The sequence below is a fragment of the Aphidius gifuensis genome, linkage group LG4 (genome assembly GCF_014905175.1).
Source record: "Aphidius gifuensis isolate YNYX2018 linkage group LG4, ASM1490517v1, whole genome shotgun sequence".
In the NCBI taxonomy this organism is placed as follows: Eukaryota; Metazoa; Arthropoda; class Insecta; order Hymenoptera; family Braconidae; genus Aphidius; species Aphidius gifuensis.
Window position 1 is genome coordinate 3,901,422 of NC_057791.1, and position 27,767 is coordinate 3,929,188.

The 27,767-nt window shown below is 24.1% G+C and overlaps 1 protein-coding gene across 10 annotated transcripts; it reads left to right on the forward strand.

Annotated features, from left to right (window-relative positions):
- Window positions 1-1,918: 1,918 nt before the first annotated feature.
- On the forward strand, window positions 1,919-27,736 carry LOC122854586 (nuclear factor 1 X-type-like). 10 transcript variants are annotated; one of them, XM_044155389.1, is made up of 13 exons: window positions 1,920-2,897; window positions 3,010-3,198; window positions 7,230-7,385; window positions 15,489-15,680; window positions 16,082-16,265; window positions 18,495-18,548; window positions 18,723-18,821; window positions 19,905-20,045; window positions 20,598-20,741; window positions 25,138-25,331; window positions 25,566-25,946; window positions 26,027-26,261; window positions 26,358-27,736. In XM_044155389.1, the coding sequence occupies exons 2-13, from the start codon at window positions 3,112-3,114 to the stop codon at window positions 26,663-26,665; spliced, it is 2,175 nt and encodes a 724-aa protein (XP_044011324.1). In that variant the 5' UTR covers window positions 1,920-2,897; window positions 3,010-3,111; the 3' UTR covers window positions 26,666-27,736. The 10 variants fall into 10 exon arrangements, with proteins under 10 accessions (XP_044011332.1, XP_044011333.1, XP_044011324.1 ...); XM_044155390.1 differs by having other exon boundaries at window positions 2,800-2,897; window positions 3,004-3,198; XM_044155397.1 differs by having other exon boundaries at window positions 1,919-3,198; window positions 26,344-27,736.
- Window positions 27,737-27,767: the final 31 nt, after the last annotated feature.

Here is a 27,767-nt window from a genome sequence, read left to right on the forward strand (position 1 = left end):
TTTTTAAAAATTATAAAAGAAAAAGAGGGTTTTGTTTATATATTTACAAAGATAAATGATTAATGAATAATTAATATTCATTGCAATGTAACACTGCATTCACAAGCATTTATTAACAGGTCAGATCATGAATTTTTAAACGTGCAATTGTAAATCTTCAATAGCCAATTCTCATTCTGATCAATTCTCTCTCTATAGTTTCATTTGTTGTATAATTTTTTATTTTTTTTCTTATATATCTCAATTCTTTATATGCATTCGCATTGAATTGACAAAAAAAAAAATAGTCACGTAAATTTAAATTAAAAAAAAAAAGCACACATTTATTTACAAATAAAAAAAAAAGAGATTAAAAATCTAATTTTAATTGTCAATTATAAATTACTTTTTCTTCTTTTATTTATTAATAATATATTATTATTTTTTTTTTTTTTCAAGTATTATTATCAACAATTAAAAATAAATTAATAATTTTTTTATTTTGTTTTTTTTTTTTAATTGTGTAATATAAATTTATTCAACTGCCACAAAAGAAAAAAAAATTAATTTTTTTTTTTTTATGAATGAAATGAATGAATGATGATGAAAAATTAAAAAAAAAAAAAAAATGCTCATTGAGTAATTTTATAATTGTTGAATATCATCGAATGATCAATAATGTAATTGTAGAAATAATAAAAATTGATTTATTAAAATATACATAAAATAAAAATAAAAGTAAATTGGAATTTTACGTGATCAATCAAGTATTATTTATGTATATATGTAAAAGTACATTTGATATTTGTGTGTTGTGTTTAAAATAAATAAAAGTAGGGATATAAAAAAAAAGAAATATCAAGATTATTTTATATGCAAGACAGGTGGATTGTGTGCCAATGGACTTGTAAAGATTGCAAAGTTACATACAATTTTGCATGATGAGAGACAACAACCTCTACCTTGACAAAATAGTTGAACTCACTCATATAACATGTGCATTATTGTGCTCCTTAAAATCGCATCACGACATCGGTCAGGAGCCTATGGAATCCATCACGTTTATATTTGTCTCTTTTCTTTTTTTATTTATTTATATTTTTTTTTTTTTTATATGCATCATTGTTTTTCCTCGGGTTAGGTCGTGATGTAGTGCGACAAAAAAAATTTTCAGTCAGTCACAGTGCGTCGTCAATGATTTTTGTTTATCTCAATTAATCAAATTTTATTTTCAAAATTTTATTGAATTATTACATTTATTATTACTCTGAGGTTCATATGATTAAGTATAACTGCAACAAAATGATATAAACTTTTTGACAATTAAAACAAGCTATATAATTTATTTTTATTATCAAAATTTTTTGTCATATATATCAAGCTTAATATTCAAAACTTTTTTACAAAAGTTTGTTAATTAATATAGAGATTTTTTTTTAAAAAAATAGTTGATTTATTTAGAAAGAGGTTTTTTTTTTCATTTTTTATTGGATTTATATTGAAAAAGAAGATAACTGCTATGCCAATTGACATAATAAAAAGCTCAAAAAGCTCAATTTCCCCTTCTTATTTATATTTTAAAGTAAAATTTTTAAACCGGACATAAAATCCAAAAATACAAGTTGCCATTTCGCGCAACTTCCGTTCACCGGTGTTGACGATAAGCGGACCGTCAAAGTAAAAAATAACTTATCGAAAAAAAATATATTATGTAAAAAAAAAATCTCTAAACAATACCGAAAAATTTGTTAAATAATTCAGTATAAGAAAGTGATAAAAATAAAACAAAAAAATAAAATGAATTTCAAAGTGTCGTCGTTAACTGCATAAGGATTTTTTTAGTAATCTATAAATCCTTTTTTTTTTTTTTGTTTTTTAACAAAAGTTTATTGGTATAATACAAAATATAAATTTTTCAATTTTTTTTTTCTTTATGTACCTATATATTATAATGTGTGAGTGTATGTTATTTAGAGCTTGCGCTGAAGAGTAGTTTGAAAATTCGCGTGTACATTCTAACACATAAAAACATGCAAAAAGTGAATTCAAGTGGTAAAAAGAAAGAGAGATAAATATATAATAGACTCATGTACGCCGACGCAAATCTAAACTGACGACATTTTATTTGGAGTCGGCGTAGTCTGGTTGCTGATGTCTTCCTGAACGGGAAACACACGGGACAACATAAAGCGGGAAACAGAGATCATTTGTGATTGCCACTGAGGTGACACACACACACACAAACACCATCGTGATAGATAAATATTTAGAAAAAAAAAAAATAGTTATAATAATAATAATAAAACAAGCAACGTTGCTATTTTCTACGCCAATAAAAGCTCTGTTAAAAAAGAAGCAGCAAGATAAGAAAAAAAAATTTGGAAAATTCGCAAAATTTTTATGGACAGCTAAAAAATTTAAAGAAATGTTGAAAGATAAAAATAATAATTTTTTTATTATTGTTAATTTGTTGATTTATTAGTTTTATTTATTTATTATTTGAAATATATATATTGATAAAGTTTTTTAATAAAGTCATTGAGTGTCCGAGTGTAAGGTGTGTTTTGATATAGAATGCGTGTTTTTGGGTGCGGTGTATTACCACCCTTAAATTTAAAAATAAATAATATTTATAATTTTTATTTAATTAAAAATATAGTAAATTATTATTGTGAAATTATAATAATATTTAATATTATTAATTTTAATATTTTATTAAATAAAATTGTCGACAATATTGAGTCGACAATTAAAGACAAATTTTGTGAAAATAGACTAATGATAAATAATATTATTAGTATTTTAATTTTTAAAGAAAATTTTTTTATTAATAATTTATATAAAAATTTATTTGAATTACGAGTTTTTAATAATTTTTTTTTCATCATTACACAGAGAGTTTAAATAAGTAATATAAGGTGTGTGGAATTTTTTTAGATATTTTTTTTGTTTTTCAAAGATTGTTGTTGATTTATTTATTGTTATTTGCAAGTGTGTTATATATATTTTTTTTTTTGGGTGGAGAATTAGTTGACAATTAAGAGATAAATATATAAAAATACAATTGAGAGAAAAATAAGTTTTGGTGCTGGCCAAAACAACCGGCTTCAGCCTGGACCGTTCTAGTTACTCATGTTCATCCCGGATACCTTGATGACCAGGAGCTGTATGGTGGAACCGGATGTTTCGACTTACCTGCAGGCCCCTTCCGTCGGACAGGTAAAATTTAAAAATAATATAATTTATATTTAAACTATGCATTTATTTTTAAATTAGAGAATTGTTGTCTTTTTCTTTTTTCCAATTGAACTAGATATTTTTGTTTGATTCAGCTTGATGTTTTTTTTTTTTTTTTTTTAAATTAGCTAAAATAACATAATTAAATACTTTTTTTTTTTTTTTGATTCAATTAAATGTACCTTTTTTTATTTATTTTAAATCTGACCGAAATTTATCATTTAAAAAACAAATTTAATTGCAAAAATTAGATTTAAAAAAAAAAAAATAAAACACCCATTTACTTGTCAGCTTTGAAATAGAATTAAAAAAAAATTTCATAAATTTATAATCACCAAATATATATACCACAAAATGAGAAAACTTTTCTTGCACATTTGAACACGAAAAACTTTAAATTCCATTTGAAATTTTTCAACAGCTGTATTTCTAAATCTATTATAGTTACAAAACTTGTAATTGGAATTATTTTAAAGTCTCCAATCTTGTCCTAAATAATTTATCTAATTTTATATTTTTTAAAATTAATTTTGAACTAACTTTAAAAATTATATAATCTAATATATAATAAATTTTTTTTTACTATTAAATTTCTTAAACTTTATATATTAAATTATATAGAAAAAAAAATTAATTATTATTATTACTATAACAATAATGTAAATTAAATAATATGAATATTATTAATTTAAATTTTTGTTATTTTATATTTGACAAATTGTTAAATTTGGACTTGAACATTATTTTACTTTAAATGTAACATGAAAAGCACGTGGCTTGCGACGGTTTATCGCGTGTCGTACAGGAAACCCCTATATACAGACAGCCAAGTCAGAACCACTTGGATATCACCCCCATCTACCTTTCATTCTCACCTCCACCCTTAATTCATTCTCTTTTTATTTCATATATAAATTGTTTTTTTTTTTTACAACAAATCTCATTAAATACTAAAAATTTTTCTATTCATAATTTAAACAAAAAAAAAATTAAATATATATTACGTAATTGGCATTACTTCATCAGTTGACATTGTAAAAATTTTATTAGGGTTATAAATTCATGACAATTTTTAGGTCAATAGGAAATAATAATTTTGATTTATTTATTTTTTTACTATAAATCAATTTTTATTAAGAAAATATGTTTATCTGTATTTTCTAGATATTTTTATTTTTTTTATCATAAAAATAAATAAAAACTATATGGTGTTTGTCTGGAGTACAATGATGATGGAAGAATACGAATAGAGCTTTTTTAGGTGGTTTCTTTTATTTATCTATCTATCTATTTTATTGTATATATGTATGTGCAGTAGTGTGGTCTATGTCCCGCCAGACGTAGAGGAGTTTGGCTATCGATCGGCTCTCACCAGCAGCCGCGTGGTCGCCGTTATCCTCCTCTTTTTACACATCCCTCTTCCCTCATCATCCCTACATCTATTTTTTCTCTGCCACTGCATCTTATCCTCTTCTTATTTTATTTTTTTATTCGTCTCAATTCAACGCTGTCTTTTTTCTCAAAGCTCTCTCTTTTTTTTTTCATCTTTTTCAATTTTATTTTTATCTTTACTTTTTTTTTTATTGTTTTTGTTTTTATTTTTCATTTTATACTCAACAAAATAACTCATATTTTTATACTCAATAATATTTTTTAAAAAATTTTTAAGCTTTTTTCATAAAACTTATTTAATTTTTCATTTTTTAGTATATAAAAAAAAAAAAAAAATGGGAATATCTTATTATTAAAATTAACACCTTGAAATATATTTAAATTGTCTTTGAAATAAGAATATTAAAAATAAAAAATTAACACGTGACATTTTCACACATGTCAAGTGTCAGTTGTTAAAAGAAAAAATGAAAAATTATTGTTTAAAATTGTTTGTAAAGTTGAGTTTAAAAAGAAAAAAAAAAAAAAAAAAAGAGGGAATAAGTGATGATGTTGAAAAAGAGGGGATGAAAGGAAGGCAAATCTAGTAAGCTAGGATATAAACTATTAATAAACTTAATATTTATATATATATGTATGTATATATGTTGTACCTGGCCACCGTCACCACCGCGCTTTAGCTTCTGCTCTTTGGCTTGTTTTATATATTTTATACCATCTCTCTTCGTATTTTCACGATTGGTGAGAGAAGAACGTGCCTCAGCCGTCCACCGGCGTCTCAGTGTCGCCGCGACGACCGACGTCGTTCAATTTTACTCTACATCGTTGAATTTTCTCTAGTCTTTTTCATATATATGTATTACCAAAATTAACGTCTTAGATTTACAACGTATATATGAAAATTTTTATTTCATATTTAAATAAACTTTATAATTTATTCAAAATTTATAATTAATTTAATTAATTGTTATTTAAATGAAAGAAAATATTTATTTTTATTTAACAAAATATTAAACGTGATATATTTTTAAATTTATAAAAACTTAATTTATTATTATTATTATTTCATTTTTGTTTTTTTTTTTTTTTTTTTATTTATAAAAATTTACATTTAAAATATTTGACATTTTGTTTATAATATTTAATCGAGTGCGTGGTTTTTTTAAAAAAAAATTCCAAGTGATTATTTTATTTATTTGTATTGTCTAAATTTTTAGATAAAAAAATTTAAGAACCAAAAAAAAAAGAGAAGAGTCAAGTTGATGATTAATTTGAATGATCATTAGTTGTAATTAAAAAATAAAAATGCTGTGAGACTATAAGAGTGAAGGCTGATAATTATAATATTTAAAATTAATTGAATCGAGTGAAAATAAAAGGGAAAAAATAAAGTTATTTGATGAAAAATATATATAATAAAATTAAATTTTATGCATCTATAAAAAATAATAAAAATAAAAGGTGTTAGAGATAATATTTAATTGATCAAGTGAATTATATTATTGTGATATAAAATAATAATAAATAAAAAAAAAAGGCGGGAAGGCAGATGAGGCCACGATCAACCTGCGTTCAGGAGGTGGAGGAGTACCGGTGTGATTTGCGTTACGGTTATTTCGGTAATACATGTTTCTGACAACCAGACGAAGATAGAAACCGACATAGTGTTGTGTGCCACAGCGGCCCAAGTCCTTGCGAATACTCGATGGTTTGTTTTATTACTATTTAAACATTTTTTTTTTAAATATTCAAAATTATTCCCAGTAAAATACAAAAAAAAAAAAAATGGAAAAATAGTATTTTTTAAATTGCCACAAACTTTTTAATTATAAACTGTTAAAAATTTATTATTATATTAAACAAATAGATAAATAAATAAATGATAAAATCAATTATTTATTTACAATAAATTTAAAAAAAAAATGAATTATGTCTCTAAATTTATCATCAAAAACAAAAAAAATATTCTATATAATTTTTAAAATTTAAATTAATTTGTTAATTTATTGTTATTATTTTGTTATTAATAATAATCAATATTTATTAGTTAATTTATTATCTCTTTATATATTTATCCCTCTATTAATAAAAAAGAAAAAAAAAACTAAAAATATATCGTATAGTTTTTTAATAAACCACGAATTTTTTTTTCAATTTAAAATTTTTTATTAATTAATTAGTTAATGATAAATTAATTGATTAAAAATTAAAAAAAAAAAAATTCAATTAATCATGTTACGATACGATGTACTGGCTAACCACGGTAACACATTTTCAACTAACATGAATTTACGGATAGCCGACGGTCTGGTTTGTCTGACCAATTAAGACCACAACTACTGAACGAGCATCGTTCACTTCGCATCGTATATACGCGTCTAAATGAAATACACCACCTTGGATTATTCATCTCAAATTAAGCTTGACCCAATCAAAGACAATATTAATTTTCCATTAATTATTTATAACACAATTAATTACTTTAAATTACACAATAAAATTACACCTATATTTTATTTCTCATGCAAAGTAAATATTTGATTTCTGAGCTTTTTTTTAAATTTTTTTTTAAAATGTTTAGTATTGTTTATTGAGCAAATAATTATTGATTTTATTTTCAGGATGAATTTCATCCGTTCATTGAGGCCCTTCTACCATTCGTGAAGTCGTTCTCGTACACGTGGTTCAACCTACAAGCAGCCAAAAGACGTTACTACAAGAAACACGAAAAACGAATGAGTCTTGAAGAGGAACGTCAGTGTAAAGAAGAACTTCAGGTGAATAAATAATATATAGATATATATATTTTTCATTTATATATTCAACATTGAATATATTTTAAAAAATTATTTTACAACATGATGATTAATTAAATTGTCACCTTGATATTTATTTTTGCTATGACCTATTGGTTAATTTGAAAAACTGACCTTGGTAAAATTTTCATTCCTGTCAACGTCTATCATTGCAACTGATGTTCAATAAAATAGGTCGATGAAAAAAAAAAAATAAGTAAATAACATTATAATATTAAAAAAATATAATGTGTTTTTTCGTATATTTTTGTTGATTCATAAAATTTATTTGTGAATTATATGATAACTTTTTTTTTTATCATATATTATCTTGATATAAAAAAAGCTCCTTTTGTAAAAGCTGTGAGGAATATTTTGGATTGCAATAGAATGAAAAATAAAATAGAGAAAAAGAGAGAGAAAAAAAAAAATATCAAATAAATAAACTGCTGTCTAAGGAGAATTGAGTAAAATAAAAATTGACTGAGAGAGTGAGAGAGGGTAAGGGAAAAAAGAATAAGAAGGTTTTAAACTATTTCTGGCACTAAACGACCTCGTGACGTTATATCGGTTCGACCAGTAGCTCTCATCTTGCCGAAACGCATCCCTAGTTTATTTTTTAATTTATTTTTTGCTTTTTATAACACGTAAACACACTTATTCATTAGAAAAAAAAAAAAAATATCTATGATGCATTTTTTTTCTTCAAGTATATATGTATATTAGTAACCACACTAGACTTTATTTATTTTTCTGTCTGATCAGTATATGTTTTTTCTACTTTTTTCATATATTTTTATATCTTTCATATATATGAATGTTTTTTTCTTTCTTTTCTATCTAATTTTTTTTTTTATTTATTAAGCTTGAGGCTTATTTTTCTCGATCCAAATACTCTGGACATTTTCATTTTTTTTTTTTTTCGAATTTTTTTCACCCGTATTCACATATAGTGATGCTCTCGATCGATATTTTAATCCCGCGATGGTGCGGTATTTGGTAAATGAACGAAAATATATATATATGTATATATAAAATTTTCGAAGCATGTTGAGTGGTGAAAATAAATGTAGCCATCAGTAAATACAAGATCAAAATAAAAAATATGAAATTTTAAAAAATAATTTTTATTAATCATACATAATATACCACAATTTTTCCACCAAAATAAATTTAAAATTATTCATTCTCTTTAATCTATGCTATATTTATAAAATTAATTTTTTTTTTTTCTATTTAAATTAATCAACAATCACCCTAAATTATATCTTCAAAGATAAAAATAATAAAATTCTACAAAATAAACTGAAGCCAATTACAGGTAATTTTCAAATAAAAAAGAAAAAAAGCTCCATCAAATTTTGTTGATGATGTTAATATTTTTTTATTTTTATTTTGTAAAAAAGAGAGAAAAAAAAATAAAAAAATAACAGAATCGTGTAAAAACAAAAAGAGGCAATAAAATAAAAAATAAATTGGTTAAATGAAGTGTGATGATGTGGATAGCAAGAGGGTAAAGAGGTAGGGTGACGTAAAAAGGGTATACTCGAGGACCATCGTGACGGTTGTACAAATCGTGGGTACAGACTACTTAAAGTCCAACTGGCCATAGTTGAGTAAAGTCAAGTAATAAGATATAGAAATAGTTTATATAAATGTGAATGAGGAAAAATAGATAAATATATAAAAATAGTTAAAAAAAAAAGACAAAGATAGATATAGATAAGTATTTTCTAAAGTGGTTTTGGGCATGCAAGGACCGTATTCCTCTATATAGTCACCCTCAAGAACTCTCCTCACTATTTCTCTGGCCTCAGGCTAGTTTTAACAACCCTTGCACATATACTATATATATATATAGAGACACATTTATTACAACTATACACATACTTATATACAAATACAAATAGTCATATATGCAAGTGGATTTAGCCTCGGTTATGTACACGAGATAATATATAGAATGGACCCCCCAAAGGGAAAAGACGCAGAGAGTGTAACAAGAGGGATGAGAATGAGGATGATTCAATGGGTGGGATGATGATGAGGAAAGAGGGAAAAAGTCGAGACACAGACACACGTATATAGCGCATACGCCGTCGCGACGGAGGCTGCGGCTACACGGCGCCTACCAACCACCATCTATAATCTCTATGCGGATATCGATTTTCTACCCTGTATTTCCTAAATTTATGCAAACTAGCAACCCTTTTCATACAACCCTTTCTCAACTATATATATGTTTATTTTTTATCTAACTTGGCTTTTTTTGAGCTTTTTTTTTCTTTCAAGTTTTATTTTTATATATTTTGTCTTTTTCTGTTTATCTAGCTTTCTTGAATGCACACGTATATATATGTACTATACCTACCTCATCTTCATCGTTTCCACTCTGTGTACTTTTATTTAACGTTTCTACACACTTTCTCGTGTCGTAATTTTTCAACCCTCTTTTTTTTATCTTAGTTATATACCCTTCTTTTGCTCACTTCATTCATCTAACAAATCCACTCGGCCGAATTATCATGTTACACATTTACCTGGTTATATAAATTTATTTTATAATAAATGGAACAAATTTTATATATAAAACTTGAATTAAAATTATTTAAAAAATTTGCTCTTTATAAGAATAAAAATATTTTTTGTCGGAAAAATAATTCATAAAAGAAATGATGAAGGTTTTTTTTTTTTTTATTAAAAATTATTGGTACATTGAAAAAATAAAATAACTCAAAAATATTTTTCGTTTAATAAAAATTTATTGATATATTTTTATTTTGTATTTTCATGAAAAAAAAAAACATAGTAATTTCATTTTTATTCTGTCAAAGAAAATGTATAAATATATAAAAAAAAATTGATAATACGAATGAATTGATCATGGAAAAAAAAAAATGCACTTGATCCACATGAGAATAACATAAATATATTAAAAAAAAATAAAAATGATTAAAAAATAAAAAAAAAAAATGTGATATTGGATAAGTTTCGGGGGATGAATGGTGATATTGAAAGAGGGGGTGATAAAAATGAAAAATATAAATAATAAAAAAAACGACAATGCGACGAGACGCGACGCGACTACGCGGCAGCATGAAACTCGTTGTTCCGGTTGGGAAATTTTTTTTTTCTTTTTTCTTTTCCATCGTGGTATGAGGTTTGATTTTTTTTTTTTCGTAGTATTTATATGTATATAGATATATAAAAGCTGAGCTTGCAACGATTTAAAAACATTGTCGCCTCTTGTTCGCGCGATCACGCGGAAATGCGAGGTCGATCATTTTATCACGAAATTTTTTTATTTTTTTATATTTTGTACTAAATTTTTTTATAAATTCATTTTTTTTTTCGCTTGTTTTTATTCATTTTTATACCTATATATATCTGCTGAATACAACCGTGGGGTTTTCCGGTGATTTCGTGTCGTCGGATTTATGCAGATTGGAATGTCTCTGTCCTACATCAAAACTAACGGTTGTATTACAAATCAATAATTCACCAAATCCTTCCTATTCCCTTTTTTATTTTTTTATTAAACAATATAAAAATTCACAAATGATGACAAATCTATGCTGCTATTTTTTTTTTTACTTAAAATAAATAAAATACTGCAGAATAAAAATCTATTTTATATACAAAAAGCTCCCTTTCCATTGAATCAAAAAAATAAAATGAAAATAGAGTCCTCATCATTATAAGCCTCGAGGGAAAAGAAAAAAAAATATATATATTTCGAGACAATTTACTTGAAAGAGGCATGTCTACCCTTAAAAAAAAAAAAAAAAAAATCAGTATAATTTTTTCCGGACAATTGGCAGGACAAGCACACCATTTTAAAATTCGAGGGGCTCGTCTCTAACTCTAGTCAAAAAAAAAAAAATAAATAATAAAAATGGCCAAAAAAAAAAAAGATTCTAGCAGAAAAAAAAAATGAAAAATTTATGTATATATATTTGTAGAAGAAAAAAAAATAAAAAAAAAAAGGTATGGGGCAAGTGAATCGGTCGATCGTGAGCTAGAAGTATGTCTTTATCTTTGAATCTCTTTCCACCCTGGTCCTGAGTGAAAAAAAAAAATAAAGTCAAGTATAAAAAATAAAGAAAAAAAAAAAATTATAAAGAAACACACAAAGTACCACTGAAATGGCGTGGACCATGAATGTTTCTCCAACTTTATACAAACTCATCCTTTTATTTTTTTTTTTTATTTTCGCGATATTTACAGCGCACTATGCAGACTCCGGAATTGCCTATAAAGAAATCGCAGAGTCGCTTTGTTCGCGTCATAACGTAGTAACGTAAAAGGGAGAAAACTATAGATAAAATAAAATAAAAAAAGAAAAAATTCACAAGGACTATACATGCGGGACCGTTGCCAAATTAATAAATATATTCCTGAGTCTATCCGCCCTCTTCAACCCCATTACCTCTCTGTGCCTTCGACATTATTACCTTCACATATTTTGTAGATTTATTATATAGATATATTTATTTATTTATATTTTTTTTTATTTAAAAATCTTTTTATTTCTTTATTTTATTTTTCACTCGTGAAACATGCAATTTTAATGTCACCTTAATACTTCTTGAGGATGGCAAGTTTCTTTCTTGAAATTTAGTTGTTGAATTTAAATTAAATTCTTTGAAATAAACGAAATAAAAAAAATAATAATAATACTTGTAAGCTTCAACTTTAATTGTCTTTTAAAATTTATATTATATAATATAAATTTACTTTTAAAATAGATGTATAATTTAAAAAACAAATAGATGAATTAATTTTTTTTACAAATTGAAAATACATATATAAATATTCAAGTATTTAAAGTAATTTTTTACTTGATCTATATTTAAATTATTAAATTAATAAAAAATAGTAATATTTTATAATCAATATATAAAATAAGTTGATTTAAAAAATTCTAAATTTAATTATATAAACTTTTTTTTTTTCTTGTATTTTTCTCAATAAAAATTCATAACAATTAGTTCTATTTTGTATATACTCAACAATAATTTAATTTTTAATATATCATAATAATAGATTAAATTGAAAATTTATTGAAATAAAATTAGTTTGCATTTGTTTAAAGTAATAAAAAAAAAAAAATAAAATAAAATGAAAATAATATATAAGATAAATAGATATATAGCACTTTACCACGTGCATATACATTACATATACAAACATACATATATATATACATATAAATACTACATCACTATAACTATATATATATAACTGTAAAAGTCATCTCATTATATATATATATACATATATAATTATATGATCAATTTCCTTAAAGTAATGAATATAGTATACTTGCGAAAAGTAAATCGATAGGCGCATAGCACTTTATCCACGTGCATATATGTACATTAGCCACATAACATACATACATATATATAGTACATATAAATACATACATCACTTAACTATATATATATAACTGCAAAAAGTCTCTTGGGATATATATACATATATATTATTGTGAATTCGTAGTTGTTGGAAAGAGAGATCCTTTTTCCACCCCCGTTGACTATATATATTACACGATGTATGTATACTTACAGGATGGCCTGAATTTAACCTTCCCTCACCACCAAATCATCCCTCTAAATCTTTTTCTTTCTTACCCCCTCAACACAACTCTTCACCATACACAAACATTTTCATACATTTTTTTTTTTTTATTCTATTTTTTTTACTCGTGAATTTCGTCTCGTTTTTCTTATTTTATTTTATATATTTTTTCTTATTATTTTCTTCAACTGGAAAAGACCAAATTCCGGATGTTGCAAAGATGCTCTTTTGCGATTTCACATCCATTGAATTGAATGGAAAAGAATAATGAAATGGCCTATGGAAAAATTGATGAAAGTCTTTCGAGTATAAAAATAATAAAAAAAAAAAAATAAAATAAAAGAGGGATGGTTTAAAGTTAAGGCTGATGGATATTCATAGAAATATTTCCAAGAGGATGGTCATTGTCAATTGTGCATAGATATTAGACTTGGATTGTTCAGACATTTTTTAGTTTTATCTATTTTTTTTTTCATTGTTTGTTTTGTATATAAAATATATTGTTTTTTTATTTTTCATTTTTCAAAGCACTTGGAGTGTCTACAGGTGTTTAGACATTTACATATATATATACAAAATAATTTTAGTAATTAGAAGAGAATAATTAAAATTAAAAGTTTAATATTATATAATTTTTTTCAATTATTTTTAGCTCTAAAAATTATCATTATTTTTTATTCTTTTAATTAAAAAAATTAACTTTATATTTTTCGATTCTAGTAATTTTTTTTTTTTTTATTTAATTAATTGAAAGAATAAACATTTTTTTTTTTTATCTGAATATACAACGATTATACACGTGGTATCGTAAAAGCACATGGCCACCTCTGGCATGAAAATTTTCTTAAGGTCGTATTTTTTAAATAAAAAAAAAAAAACATATGTACACAATTTGCCTTGCCATAAAATCAAGCCAATTTTGCCACATTGTGTATATAGTAAAAAGTCTTATCCAACTTTTCTTTATAACAACAATTTATACTATTATCTTATATTCTTTGACTTTTCCACTTACTCCCGCAGTCAAAATTTTATTATTTATTTTATCTTATGTTTGTAAAAAAAATTATTATTATTATATATAAAAACATTGAAAAGTTTTACAATTTAGGGATTTTAATGTATTTTTAAAAAAGTTTAGTTTATATATATATTTTGTAAATGTGTATAATGTGTCTCATGGGTGACGTAAACGACGTCTTTATTTTCCGCAAGTGAAAATAGCTGGCTGAAGGAGACTCTCGAGGAGACACAAAAATGTTAAATACATTGCGAAGGTCTTTTTTTTTTTTTTTTTTTACCATCAGTTTTATTTACATCCCTTAATCTATATTTATTTTTGTCATGTTTATCCTGTCATAATCCACATGATTAATATTTTTATATAAAAATAATAATAAAATATTTATTTATAATATATTATTTTTATTATAATAATAAAAATTTTATATAAATATTATATTATAATATCTATATACATATACCCGTATATGCTGCAGTCAGTGTATGAAAATTTTTAGTGTGACCAATATTTTTTACGGCCCGTCTTTTAGCCAATCTCGTCTCATCATGAAAGCGTTATATCTAAAATAAATTGGCGGCAGCTGTTCAACGACGAGAGTTTGCATTTTCCGTTTGTGTCAGAATCACTGTCCACAACTAAATAACGCCATTACTATTACGAACAAAAAAATGAGCAAAAAAAAATTTACTATTTTATTCAAATTTTAGTTTTAAAAATTTTTTAAAAAATTATATAGAGTTAAATATTTTTTTAAATGTCAAATTGGTTTTATTTACATATATTAATTATTAATACTTGAAAATTGTTTAAATTTAGAAATTTTCATATACAAAATAATCATCTTTTTACTCTTTTATTTAGTCCATTTTTTACAACAGTAAAAGAAAAAAAAAAAACGACGTTTTTTTAAATATCGATATCGACTTTGAAAATCCTTGAACTGACGTTTTTATTTTATATATTTTGGAATTTAAAATATTTTTTTTTTCTTTTTTATTTCTACTACCATGAGATTGGTAAACGCGTTGAGACTTAACAACACTTTTTATTTACGTTCAACGAAAGACAACTCGTGTTGCATACCTGATGCAGCCACATGACTTTGATTTTTTATTATTTTATTTTATCATTTTCCTGTGGCACTCCCACGAACGGAAAATGTGATCCGTCGGATCGACGAGAACGACATGTGAATTTAACTTTAAACGCGAGATATATTTATGCATTCGTTTTATGCTAAATTCTTTGGATTTTCAATTCCACGTGTGACTTTCATGGAATGAAAAATAAAAGAAATAAAAATCACGAGAAAAAATATATAGTGTTTGTAGAATGAATATCATACAAAGAAATTTTTATCCAAGATTAAAATAATAATATATACTTTTTTTTTTTTTTAACTCATCAATCATTTTAAATTTTAATTTATTTTAATCGTCATTTTCATTTTTTCATATATATTTTTTTTTTTGCAGAACGAAAAATTGGAAGTAAAGCAGAAATGGGCCTCGCGGCTTTTGGGAAAACTCAGAAAAGATATTACACAAGAATACAGAGAAGATTTTGTATTAAGTATAACGGGAAAAAGACCAGCAATGTGTGTACTAAGCAATCCTGATCAAAAAGGAAAAATGAGACGAATTGATTGTCTACGACAAGCTGACAAAGTACGTCTATAAAAATATAAAATTTTTTTCAAAATATAATTTTACTTGCAAAATAGATTCATATATATAAAAAAAGCTCTAAAATAAAGCTCTAAAATTTTATCTGAACTTCAATAGAATATAGTATTTATTTTTTTCATTTTATTTCTATTGATTAAATTTAAAAAAAGTAAATAAATAAATTCAATATATTTTCCAGCCCTTTTAATTGAATTTTACGAAAAATTAATCTTTTTTTTTTTTATATTTAAATTGCAAATAGTTTAAATGAAAATTGCTAAATATATTTACATAAATAAATAGAAAAATAAAATAATTATTTCCCTGCAATTGGAGGCAAAACAAAAAAAAAAGCTATGTATATTTCAATGAAATTAATAATTTTTAATAATTACTTTAAGGTTTGGAGATTGGATCTAGTGATGGTAATTCTATTTAAGGCAATACCCCTAGAATCAACTGATGGTGAACGTCTTGAAAAGACAGCTGAATGTGCTCAACCTGGTCTCTGTGTTAATCCTTATCACATAAATGTCTCCGTCCGTGAATTAGATCTCTACCTCGCAAATTTTATAACAAGCCATGGTATGTTTATCATTAATTATTATTATAAAAATTACATACAATAACTTGTTTTTATTTTACAAAAAAAAAAAAAAAAAATACAAAACGTTTCAATGTATACATTTGTTTTTTAATGAATCATAAATTGGATTATGAGAAAATTCAAATTCAACATTTACAAGTGACATTTCTATTGAATGCCAACCCTGTTTTATTTTTCTCATTCATTCTTGTTCATTCAACGTAGACCACCAAGTACTTACTAGTGTTACTTGCCAATTTTCCCATAATGAAAAGATACTTTAATTTGTCTTGATTCTTGGAATATTTAACACTTAAAATAATCCAAAAAAAAAAAAAAAACAACATAAAAATTTATTTATATATCAAGTAATTAAACAATCAAGCTTTAATTTATTTATAGCTTTTCCTTTTAATTGATAATATGATACTATTTTTTTGTCATCAATGAAAATAGTTGATATTATTTATTTATCTTTTTTATTTCGTTGACCAAAAAAAAAAAAATGTTAATCTTCAATCTGGCTGGTATATTCATCAATGAATAAAACTGGCTAGTGGCGCTTGGCAGCTTCATTTACAATGTTTACAGGCTGATGGTTGATGCAAAAATTGGCGAAGCCTACTAAACCACGATCCAAAAAAAAAAACGAGAGTAAAAGAAAATAAATAAAATAGAAAGTAAAAGGGGTGCCAAAGTAATGGGGTAGGTTAGGAATATTTCTAATCAAACTTTCATCAGTATATATTATTGGTAAATTAATTTTTTTTTTTTCTTCTTGTTTGTTATTTATTTTCTATAAAAAAATAACAACGTGTATAATTTTTTTTTATAACAGCTCTTTTAGTTGAACGTTTATATTATTCTGACAAGTTGTGTATTTACAAAAGCAAAAACCAAGAATTTTCATGATGTTAAAGCACAATGTATATTCAAGAAAAAAAAATTATTTCAATTTAAAACAAATTTTTTATAAAAAAAAAATTGAGTTATGTCTATTTTTTTTTTATTTTTTTTTCTATATATCTACATTGTATATAAGCACTAAAAAAATTGTTAGATCTTTTTTTGATGTTAATAAAGTTGACGGTGTGAGATTTGATGCTTTAAATTGTCGACGTCAATTTTGTAAAGCACCTGTCTAGTGATCACCCCAACCATTTACAACCAGAGTAAAGTAAAATTGAGAAGAGCCCCAAACCAGATACGTTTGTACTTACGCAACTTTACCTCATTGGTATTTAGCTCGCCCAGTTGATTTAACAGTCTATCTAATATACATTTCAAAGTAAAAAAAAATAAATAAATAATAGATAAAATAGAAAATTTCAAGTAAATTTAATATTAAATTAATAAATATTATTAAACATTTATAAATAATTAATCTATAGATTAAATTAATTGTTTTTTTCTTTAGATTTTTTTGTCAATATATTTCTAATATTTTGATTAATTTAATTTGAAGAATTTACTGGAGAATTTACAAATAATAATGAAAAAAAAAAAAAATGGGCAGACTTTGTCGTTGGACAAATATCCAATTTGCTGCTTGTGTATAGTAAAGTAAAATTTTTAACGATGATTTTAGACTGTGTTTTAACAGTCTGTATGCTTGTGTGACTCTATAAATAAATTGGCTCCTCCTCGTCACCCTGTGTCCCTCGCTTATGTTGATTTACATTCGCGATCGTCATTATATATCCGTGAATATCTTCAAGCTTTTTCACTAACTTTACCAACTTAAATTTCACTCTTTTATTATAACATTTAAATATATATATTTTTTTGTAATTTGTATATATATATATTCATTTGTCAGATCATTATTCATCAGTCTATCACACTTGGTTATTAAACTGACACAGTTTTTATTATTATATTTTTTTTTATATATATCATCATGTTTACATTCTTTAAAATGCATTTTTTTATTTCCGCCTTTATTTTAGTTATTTATTATTATTTTTTTATGTTAAAAATTCTTTTAAAAACTATCTTAAATACCCTCGAAAAGAACGTTCCGGAAATCTTTTACAGACTACTTGGTATTTTTGTGATTTGTTGCGCAATGAAGATTTGCGTAAGAAGTCAAATGACAAATCTCAAAAAACTTTGTTGCACAAAAATAATAATAAATATAAATGTCAAAAAAAATATATATATATTTTTAAATGATTATAGAAAATTTTATTAAATGATTTATGTTAATTTTTATAATTTTATTACAGAAGTACTAAATGGAATTTGCAATGCTAGTAAAGAAGAAGAAAGACGACGAAAAGGTAAATTAAAAATATACATGTATTATATTTTAGTAAAATTATAATAATCATTAAAATAATAAATAAAAAATAAATAATTATCAAACTCTGTTAAAGGTTAATAGGTTAAATACTTTTTTATTTTTTTTTAATTGATTTGAGAAAAAAATTTGTGAGAATTGGGTTTGTTCCCAGGTGGAGGATACCACGAACTGTACAATGGTGTTGTGTGCAACGACACGATCCTAGCTACTGGTGTCTTCAGCTCGAAGGAGCTTTGGATGCTTTCAAAAGGTACCACGACTTTTTTTTTTGTTAAAATCTAGACAAATGAAAATATAAAAATTAAACTTAATTACGTTATTAACATCAATAAATATATATTTTCTAATGGATGCTTTCGAAAGGTAAATTAGTCAGGAACAATAATACCTTTTGAAAGCATCCAAATATTCTTCTAAATTAAAAAAAAAAAAAAAACTAATTTTCATCCATAATTTTCTTTTTATTCACATATTTTTCTTTTTTTTTTTTTTCTATATATAAATTTTCTATATTATTTTTTCATTATTCATTATTTTATATAGTTGATGGAAAAACAAAAAAAAAAAAAATAAGCATAAAAAGACGACGAGAATTAAAATGAGAAGATTCAAAAAAAAAGTTGAAATGTATTTTTTTTTTTTTTAAATTTTTATTTTTGAGTAAGAGAGTTTAATGAATAAACTTTTGGGAGTGAAACGCGACGACAACGACAACGAATGCAAGATGCGAGTGCTCGGGGGTTCTCGAGTCGTACAGTAGATTAGTATGCAACCCGTTGGTATTAATAGAAACGAACAATGCTCAGGGGATTCGATGCTAGAAACCCAGAGAAACCACTCACTGGGGACTTGTGTTCACGTTTCACTCACCAACTTCCAAACCATTTCGTTTTTTTCATATATACAAATTTCCTTCCGTTGTGACCTATACACATATCTATATAGACATATAAATATTTTTTTTTTCCTGTCATCCCTAAGCTACATTCCAACCCCTTTAAAAAAAATTTTCACTCAACAAATTTCAACTTTTTTTTTGTTTAGTCTTGCTAAAATTCATATACAAAATAAATTTTTTATAAAGCTCAGCAATTTTCTTAATATCTATTGTTTATAATTAATTTTAATTTTATTTATTCATTTTATTAATTGTTTATTTATTTATTGTTGTAAAAAAAATTTTTTTTTTGTTTTTTTTCTTCTTTATTTTTGAGGAATTTAACCCTTTTTTTTTTAGTGAAAAAAAAAAAAAAGGGATGTATTTTATTATTTTTGGTGGGGTTCAGGTAGACGAGGTAAAATAATGCGACGTAATGCGTGCGTCTGGTTTCAGCGTCCATACTGCATGACCTCAGCGACATGCAGCCTCAAATAAACGCGATCAAAATAGAGCACCCGCCGTACTACTGCAGCAGCTACACCCCTCCGTCCGCGGCCTCTGCTGCGGATCATGCACAGCCCGCGGCTAGCTTCAGTGAGTTAAGCAATTTAAAAAAAAATTAAATATATCTATATCTATTTTTCAATCTAACTATATATTTCGAAAAATAAAAGAAAAAAAAAGCTTTATTTAATAATTTATTTATAAAATTTTTTATTTTAAAATCATCAATAAATAAATAAATAATATATAAATTAACACTGGATTTGGGAAATAAATTATTTTGTTTTTATTTTTTCAAATTAATAATTTTAAAAATGAATAAAAAGAAAATTACGATATTTAAGTATATAAGTATATAAAGAAGAAAATTAGTTGGAAAAAAAATTTAATTAATTTAACTAACTCAAATCCATTGTTGACATTTACCTTATGATTTTTTTTTATTTTTTTATTTTTTAAATGTTGTATTTTTTATTTATTTTATTTTATTAATATAAAAAGTATATAAAAAATTATTAAAATAAAAAATTTTTTTATTTTTCTGTTAATAAATAAAATCATTAAAAAAATTTTTTTTTTTATTGATTTTATTTGTTAATTTATTAAGATATAATTAAATTATTTATGAATATATTGTTAAAGGTCCACCACCAGTACACCAGCTCATAAGAAATGACAAGACTGAAAAGCCACCCTCTGTTTCTGTATCAAGTACACCAAGTTATTCACCAGTTTTAAGACCCGAGGATGGTCATCGTGGAATGGATTCACCTCATTCACAAACCGGTATGTTATCTTAACATTTTTTTTTTTTTTTTTCACATTTACAATAAACATACTAACAATAATAATTGTTTATTAATCCAAATCTAGGCTTTATATAATATCGTATACCAATTAAAACCAAGTGCTCAATTAAAATTAACGAATAATCAATTTGTTAAATAATTTATAAGCGTTGCAAGAAAAAAATTAAAAAAAAAAACTATATTGGATTTTGTTTTTAGGCGTTGTAATTAACATTAGAAAAATAATATTTATTTTTTCCATCACCATCTAACAACCGGACAAGCAAGTCAAAAAATCTTATCATTTATTTGTGTTTTTATATTAATTAAAAAATTAATCCATATATGTAAGTGATAATAATAAAAAAAACGAGAAATTTTATTTAATCGATGCCACTGTTAACTCATTTAGTCTCTACACAATTTTGTAACAACAATTTTAATTTTTTAAATTAATTTCTTAAAAATAGCAAATTAAAATTGGAATTTAATTTTTCATTATTAAATATTAATATCTATTTTTTATATAATTTATTTATCAATTTTTAAATTGATATACATTTATTTTATATTAAAATTCATAAATAATAATTTTATTTATTTTATTTATATTATTTATACAATTAAACAAACAATGTCCAGTGTGCGATACACCCATTTTGAGCTGACCCAGGCATCTCAAGTGAAACTTAATAAAATTTTACTTAATAAAGAAATAAAAAAAAGACAAATTTTTATCTTAAATAAATTTGATATATTGTATATACTATTTTTAAAACGGTGAATATTTTTTTTTCAACAGTTTACAGTGGGTTTAAAATATTATAAAAATTATGTAGAATTAATTTTATATTTTTTTGCGAAACCCAGGAAAAATGAAGAAGAAAAAAAATATATATATGGGTTTAACTAATCGTGGATAACGCGTAATCTCTGTTTCAGTCTGAGCCTGAGCAAATTGACAGAAGCTCGAAAACTCTACCAAAAGGTACATTTGTAATAAATGGTTAATATGATGTTATATCTATCTACCTATATGCGACATGTACACGTATTTTTCGTAGAACGTATGTGCGCACGGCTATTTTTACCAAAAAAAAAAAAAAAAATTATATATATCAAATACTGTACGTCTCTCTCTCACTCTCTCTCTCTCTCTCTCTCTTAAATAAATATATTTTTTTATTTTTTTTATAATTTTTTTTTATTTTCGGAAATGTTATATCGTGCGTATTAAATTTATATAATATTTTTGAATGTACGTATGTTGTTTATAAATTATTATTTAATTTTATTAATTATTTATTATTCAATTTTTTTTTTTTTAAATTTTCATATATTTATTTTATTCAATTTTGCATTTTGTCTGGTGGGTGTATTGTAATGCACTGATTATTGTCATTTTACATAGATCCAAAAAAAAAAATCTCAATATACACATAAACACAAATTTCATTTGAAAAATTAAATCAAAAAGTAGCCTTAAAAAGCTCAAAATTTTATACTTTTGTCATGTCAAAATAATCCTTGCTTTTATTATTTTATATCTCTTTGATGTTGTTTGTATATATATATTTTTTTTTTTTCAAAAATTTTCAACGGTATATGTGCTTTATTATCATCAATTTATATTATTTTATTTATATCTTAAAAATACAATAAAATTAAAATTCTTATTTGATAAAAAAAAAATATATTTTATTTAAATCACCGCATAAATAAAAAAAAAACGTATAAAATATATTTATTTCGTGTGATTTGTATGAGTGGAGTATAAAGATTTATAAAAAAGAGAAAATATCATAAAAGTATAATCAAAAAAAAAAAAGTGTAGGTATTAATGCTACCGTTTGGAATATTTTTTTCGATTGGGAAGATCGCCAAAAGACGAAAGTAATATATGTGTTAATCCCTAAATGTCAGTGTTGCATACATATATATTAATTGAAAAAAAAAAAAAAATATATATTGTATATTTAAATAGTAATATTATTATATAAATTAAATAAAAAATACATATATATATTTTTATGTATAAATTAATGTGCTAAATTAGCCGCCTGCAAAGCTGTGTGCACGATTGTTTAATATATTATATTATATTCGCGATATGCTGTCTACCCCCCTTTTTTTCGTGCGTTATAAAACCTATATTTAATTAATTATTATACTTATTAATTACTCATATTATCTGTCTTATCTTTACATCACCGATGACCACACTATCTAACCCCCCTCAAACCCCCTATACTCTCTCTCTTTTTTTTTCATATTTTCAGAATAAAAATAGTAATAATAATAATAATATAAATTGTTAAAAAAAAAAATCAATTTTTTAATTTAATATATTTTTATTAACAATAATTTATTGAAAATGAGATTTTTTTTTTTTTCATTCAATTTATAATTAAAATCTGGTGAATAAATGAATATAAATAATTCAAGATATTTTTATACAATTGAAAAAAAATTTAATTGGGAAAAAAAAATATATATATATTGGTAAATAATTGGAGTGTTTACATTGTTTCATTATTAAAAAAAAAAAATTTATTTTGAATGAATTGTTCATAAAATTATATTAAAATAAAAAAAAAAATTATATTTATTATTTTGATAAATAATTTAATTTATGATAAAAAAAAACAACAGTAGCTTCAACATATTGGTAAGCTGGCTGTTGTTGTCACTGTCTGTCTTGTCTATTATATGTTTTTTATTTATTTTATATTAATAATAATAATAATAATAACAATATAATAATTAACCCTTTACCCAAAAACCCTTATTTTTATTTTTAATAAACATAGCAACCAACAAACCCTTAACAAATAACTAATTTTCATTATAATTTTTTATCTATTTTATTTTTTATTAAAACAGTCTTGTCTTTATGAAATAAATAATAATAATAATAATAGTAAATAATATAATTATTGGATTAAGAAATAATATATAATTAATAAATTTTTAATAGATGTATATTCAATTAAATTAAAACATGAACTTGAATTAATTTACGAGCCAAGACTGTCATCCACACTAATATCATAAAACAATATTATTATTATTATTATTACTCTTATAATTATTATTAATATTATTATTATTACTATTATTATTAGATTACATATATATATATATTATCTGTTTCACTCACTGTACACGGCCAATGCTCTGGGTATGTCGTATGCTGGATGATGGAATTAATTAATCACTTAAATCGATTCAATATATATGTATATAAAAATACAATTAAAATTAATTAATTTTTATATATATATGTATAAAATTCGATGCAATTTTTTTTTTTCATTTATTTATATGTGTAAACACTTGAATATATTCACTTGTATATATATTTATCACTAATTTTTATTTATTCATTTTTCAATTCCTAGACCAATCCAATTTTTTTTGATATGTCCATGCTGATAAATCAATTATCCTCAATGTGTATATACAAATATATTTAATTTATATATAATTATAAAAGTTGTTGACATGTTGGTGTTGTTATATATAAAATAAATTGATGTTTATATAAAAAAAAATTTTTTTTTTTTTCATTAAAAATTATAATTATATATGTTTTTATATATACATATTTTAATTATAATTTATTTATTGTTATTATTTTTTTTTTTTTGCCAGATTTATTATATATGGATACCTGTTTAAATAATTGTTGATGTTGATGTTGTTTTTTATATTATTGATGTTATTTATTATAATATATATACATATATAATTGATGTGTTGTTTAATTGGTGTTTATTATTGCTGTTTGATGTTTGTCGTTGCACAATATGTTATAATATTCAAAGAAAAATATTTTCAATACAATAATTATTGGGAAAATTAAGATTAACATATTAAATATATATTTTTAAATTGAATTAATGTTAAATTTAGTTGCTTTCTTTTTTTTTTCTGATAATTGTTTTATCCAATAATTAATTTTGAAAGTTTTTCTTTGTGTAATATATGTATGATATACATGTATCTATTTTATTGAATGATATGTACATGTATAAAATGACAATGATCAAAATAAATATATATATATTATTTATTATTATATTTAAACATTTTAATTATTTTTGATAAAATTGTTTTTTTTGTTTTAATGATATACAGCAAGCTCGTCAAGCAGCCTTCATGCTTCTTGAAGTGTCTTATTAAAGATAAATATAAAAAAAAAAAAAAAGCTCTTAAATAATAACATAAAAGTCTCTTGAAAAAGCAAAAAAAAAAAAAAATGACAAATAAATAATTTATTTATTTATTATATTAAATTATAAATGTTTAAATTTAATAATTTTATTTGGTATTTTTTTTCAAATTTTTAAATTTGAATAATTAATTTTAATGATAATTGAATAATGTTTCAGGTTTACATTCACCTCATGAAGGATTGGCTGGTGGTTCTGGTCAGACTGGTGGTATGTCCGGTCTTGCCTATTATCAACCTGAACATCCAGTCTCAAGTGGTGTTGTCAAGTATCCAGAAAATGGTCACGACACATTATCAGACTTTGTCACGTTTGTTTGTCAAGAGGCTGAAAATACTCAACAATTACCCCAGGTAGCTTCCGGATCCTTCGATTATTATTTATACAACTCACTCGTGTTCCAATCACTCTGGTTTTAATTTGATTATTTTCTTTTCTTTTATATATAAATTAAATTACTTTTTAAAATTTTTATCTCAATGATTTATTGAGCTAATGTATATTTATCAAATAAAATATAAATAAAACCAGAGTGAATGGATCACGTTTGTTGTGTCACATGGATGATCGGTATACGAAAATTCCAGGCACAAATGACTGGACAACGCTCTGGTTTACAAAAGTTCTCACAGTATTATCCGAGTTCAATGTTACCACCACCACCACCAGCACCAATGGCACGACCAGTTGCAATAATAAGATCAACTGGTGAATTAAGTACAACTGGATCAGGTTCACCACCAACATCATCAACATCACCATCAGATCAAACAGATATTAATGGTAATGGTAATAATAATCAAGATCAACAAATGGCTGTTTCTGCTGCTACTGGTCTTCATGTTAATACTTCATGTCAAAATTCAATTGATTCATCTGGACGTAAAAGTCCAACGAGAATACTTGTTGCAGCACCACATACAAGTCGAGAATATACATTTGCACATTTTCATTCACAACCTGGACAGGTATATTATATATATTTTTTTGTTTTTTTTTATTTATTATTTTATTATTATTTATTTATGATTTTTAATTGATTTAACAGCAAATATTTACGTACCCTACTATCAGCTCGATGTCCGGAGTGATATCACCGACGAATCTTTCCCTTTTTACGTCACCGGTGTCTGTCACGAGGCCAGTTGCTACCCAGAGATCGGTTGCGAACGTGCCGCCGCGTTGGAACACCGCACCATTCATCAATCTCGAGGACGATTACAATATGATAGGACCGATTATTACTGGCACACCCGGTGAACCACCATCACCAATGGACGAAGGTAATTTTTTTTTTTTCATTGATATTTTTATTATTTATTTTTTTTTATTATGTATTATTAATTTTGAATAATTAAAATTAAGTTTATTATTATCAGAACGATATTTTCATCCCGTCCACACGAGCAACAACGTCGTGGACAAAAACAACACCGGGGTTATGATTGGTAATGAATTAGTCAATCAAGATCAAAATTCTCATCATCAACAACAGCAGCAACATCAACAGCATCAACAGCACCAACAACAGCATCAACAACAGCAACAACAGCAGCAGCAGCAGCAGCAGCAGCAACAACAACAACAACAACAACATCAACAGCAACAACAACAACAGCAGCAACAACAACAGCAACAACAACAAATACTTCAAGAAAAAAATTGTCGGCCAAAATCACCACCGTGACCCTTGGAAGCTCGTTGTGCGCGTCACCAAGAGGCGAACTCGCCAGCGGGATCCACTGTCACGGCTCTCTACATGCGAGTCTCATAATTTTTTGATGATTTCTTAAATTTAACAAAATACATCCCTTGTGCTCAATACATTTTTTTGTTTTGTTTTTTGTTATTTAAATTTATTTATTTATTATTTCCTTTTTGTTTTTTTTTTTTTTTTTTTTTCATTGCAATTATAAGTCTATTGTATAATTATTATTGAATAATCACCTGCCACTATAGATTGTCTAAGGTCTTCCACAATAAATGATGTTTACAGCTGTGCTTCCGGAAAATAATAAATTAATTAAATCTAATTGACAAAAAAAATTCAGTGTAAAATTAAAATTTTATATAAAATAAATTATAAAATGTGGAAGCCTTGTAGATTTTTAGCCAAAGAAATGAAAAAAAAAAAATTGATTTAAATATTAAATAAGAAAAATAACGAACAAATTACAATTGACATTATATAGATAAATTATTTAATTAACACACAATAATAATTCGGTAAAAATATATATATTTTTGTTTTTTTTTTTTTTAATTTAATTTTTTAAAATTGTACTTAAATGCCCAATAATGGCACAAATAAAAAATGTAATTGTTTATAACAATTAATGCCTATATTTGCTCAGACTAATTGCGTAACAGTCAACCAGAGGCTGCTAGCTAGTAATACGAAGAAAAATAACATTGTAAACAAATATTAATATTATAATAATAACAATAATAAATAATAATATAAATTTTTAAAAATAAGAAGAAAAAAATAAATTAATATTTATAGTTATTGAAGAAATAAGTAAGTAAGGAAAAAAAAATAAAAATAAATACTTGAAAAATGTGAGAATGTAAAATAGTTTTTTTTTTTTTTTCTTTTGTGTTATTTTGTGGTAATTGAATGAAGATGAGAAAAAATTAATTTGTCTACTGATATACTACATAATTAGTTGAATGAGCGTATTATTAAATCGCTTTGATTTGAAGAAGAAAATTATAAAAAATATGAAAATTAAAAAAAAAAAATTACACAAAAGTAGAGCAGAAATTGATGAAATTAATGAAGAAAA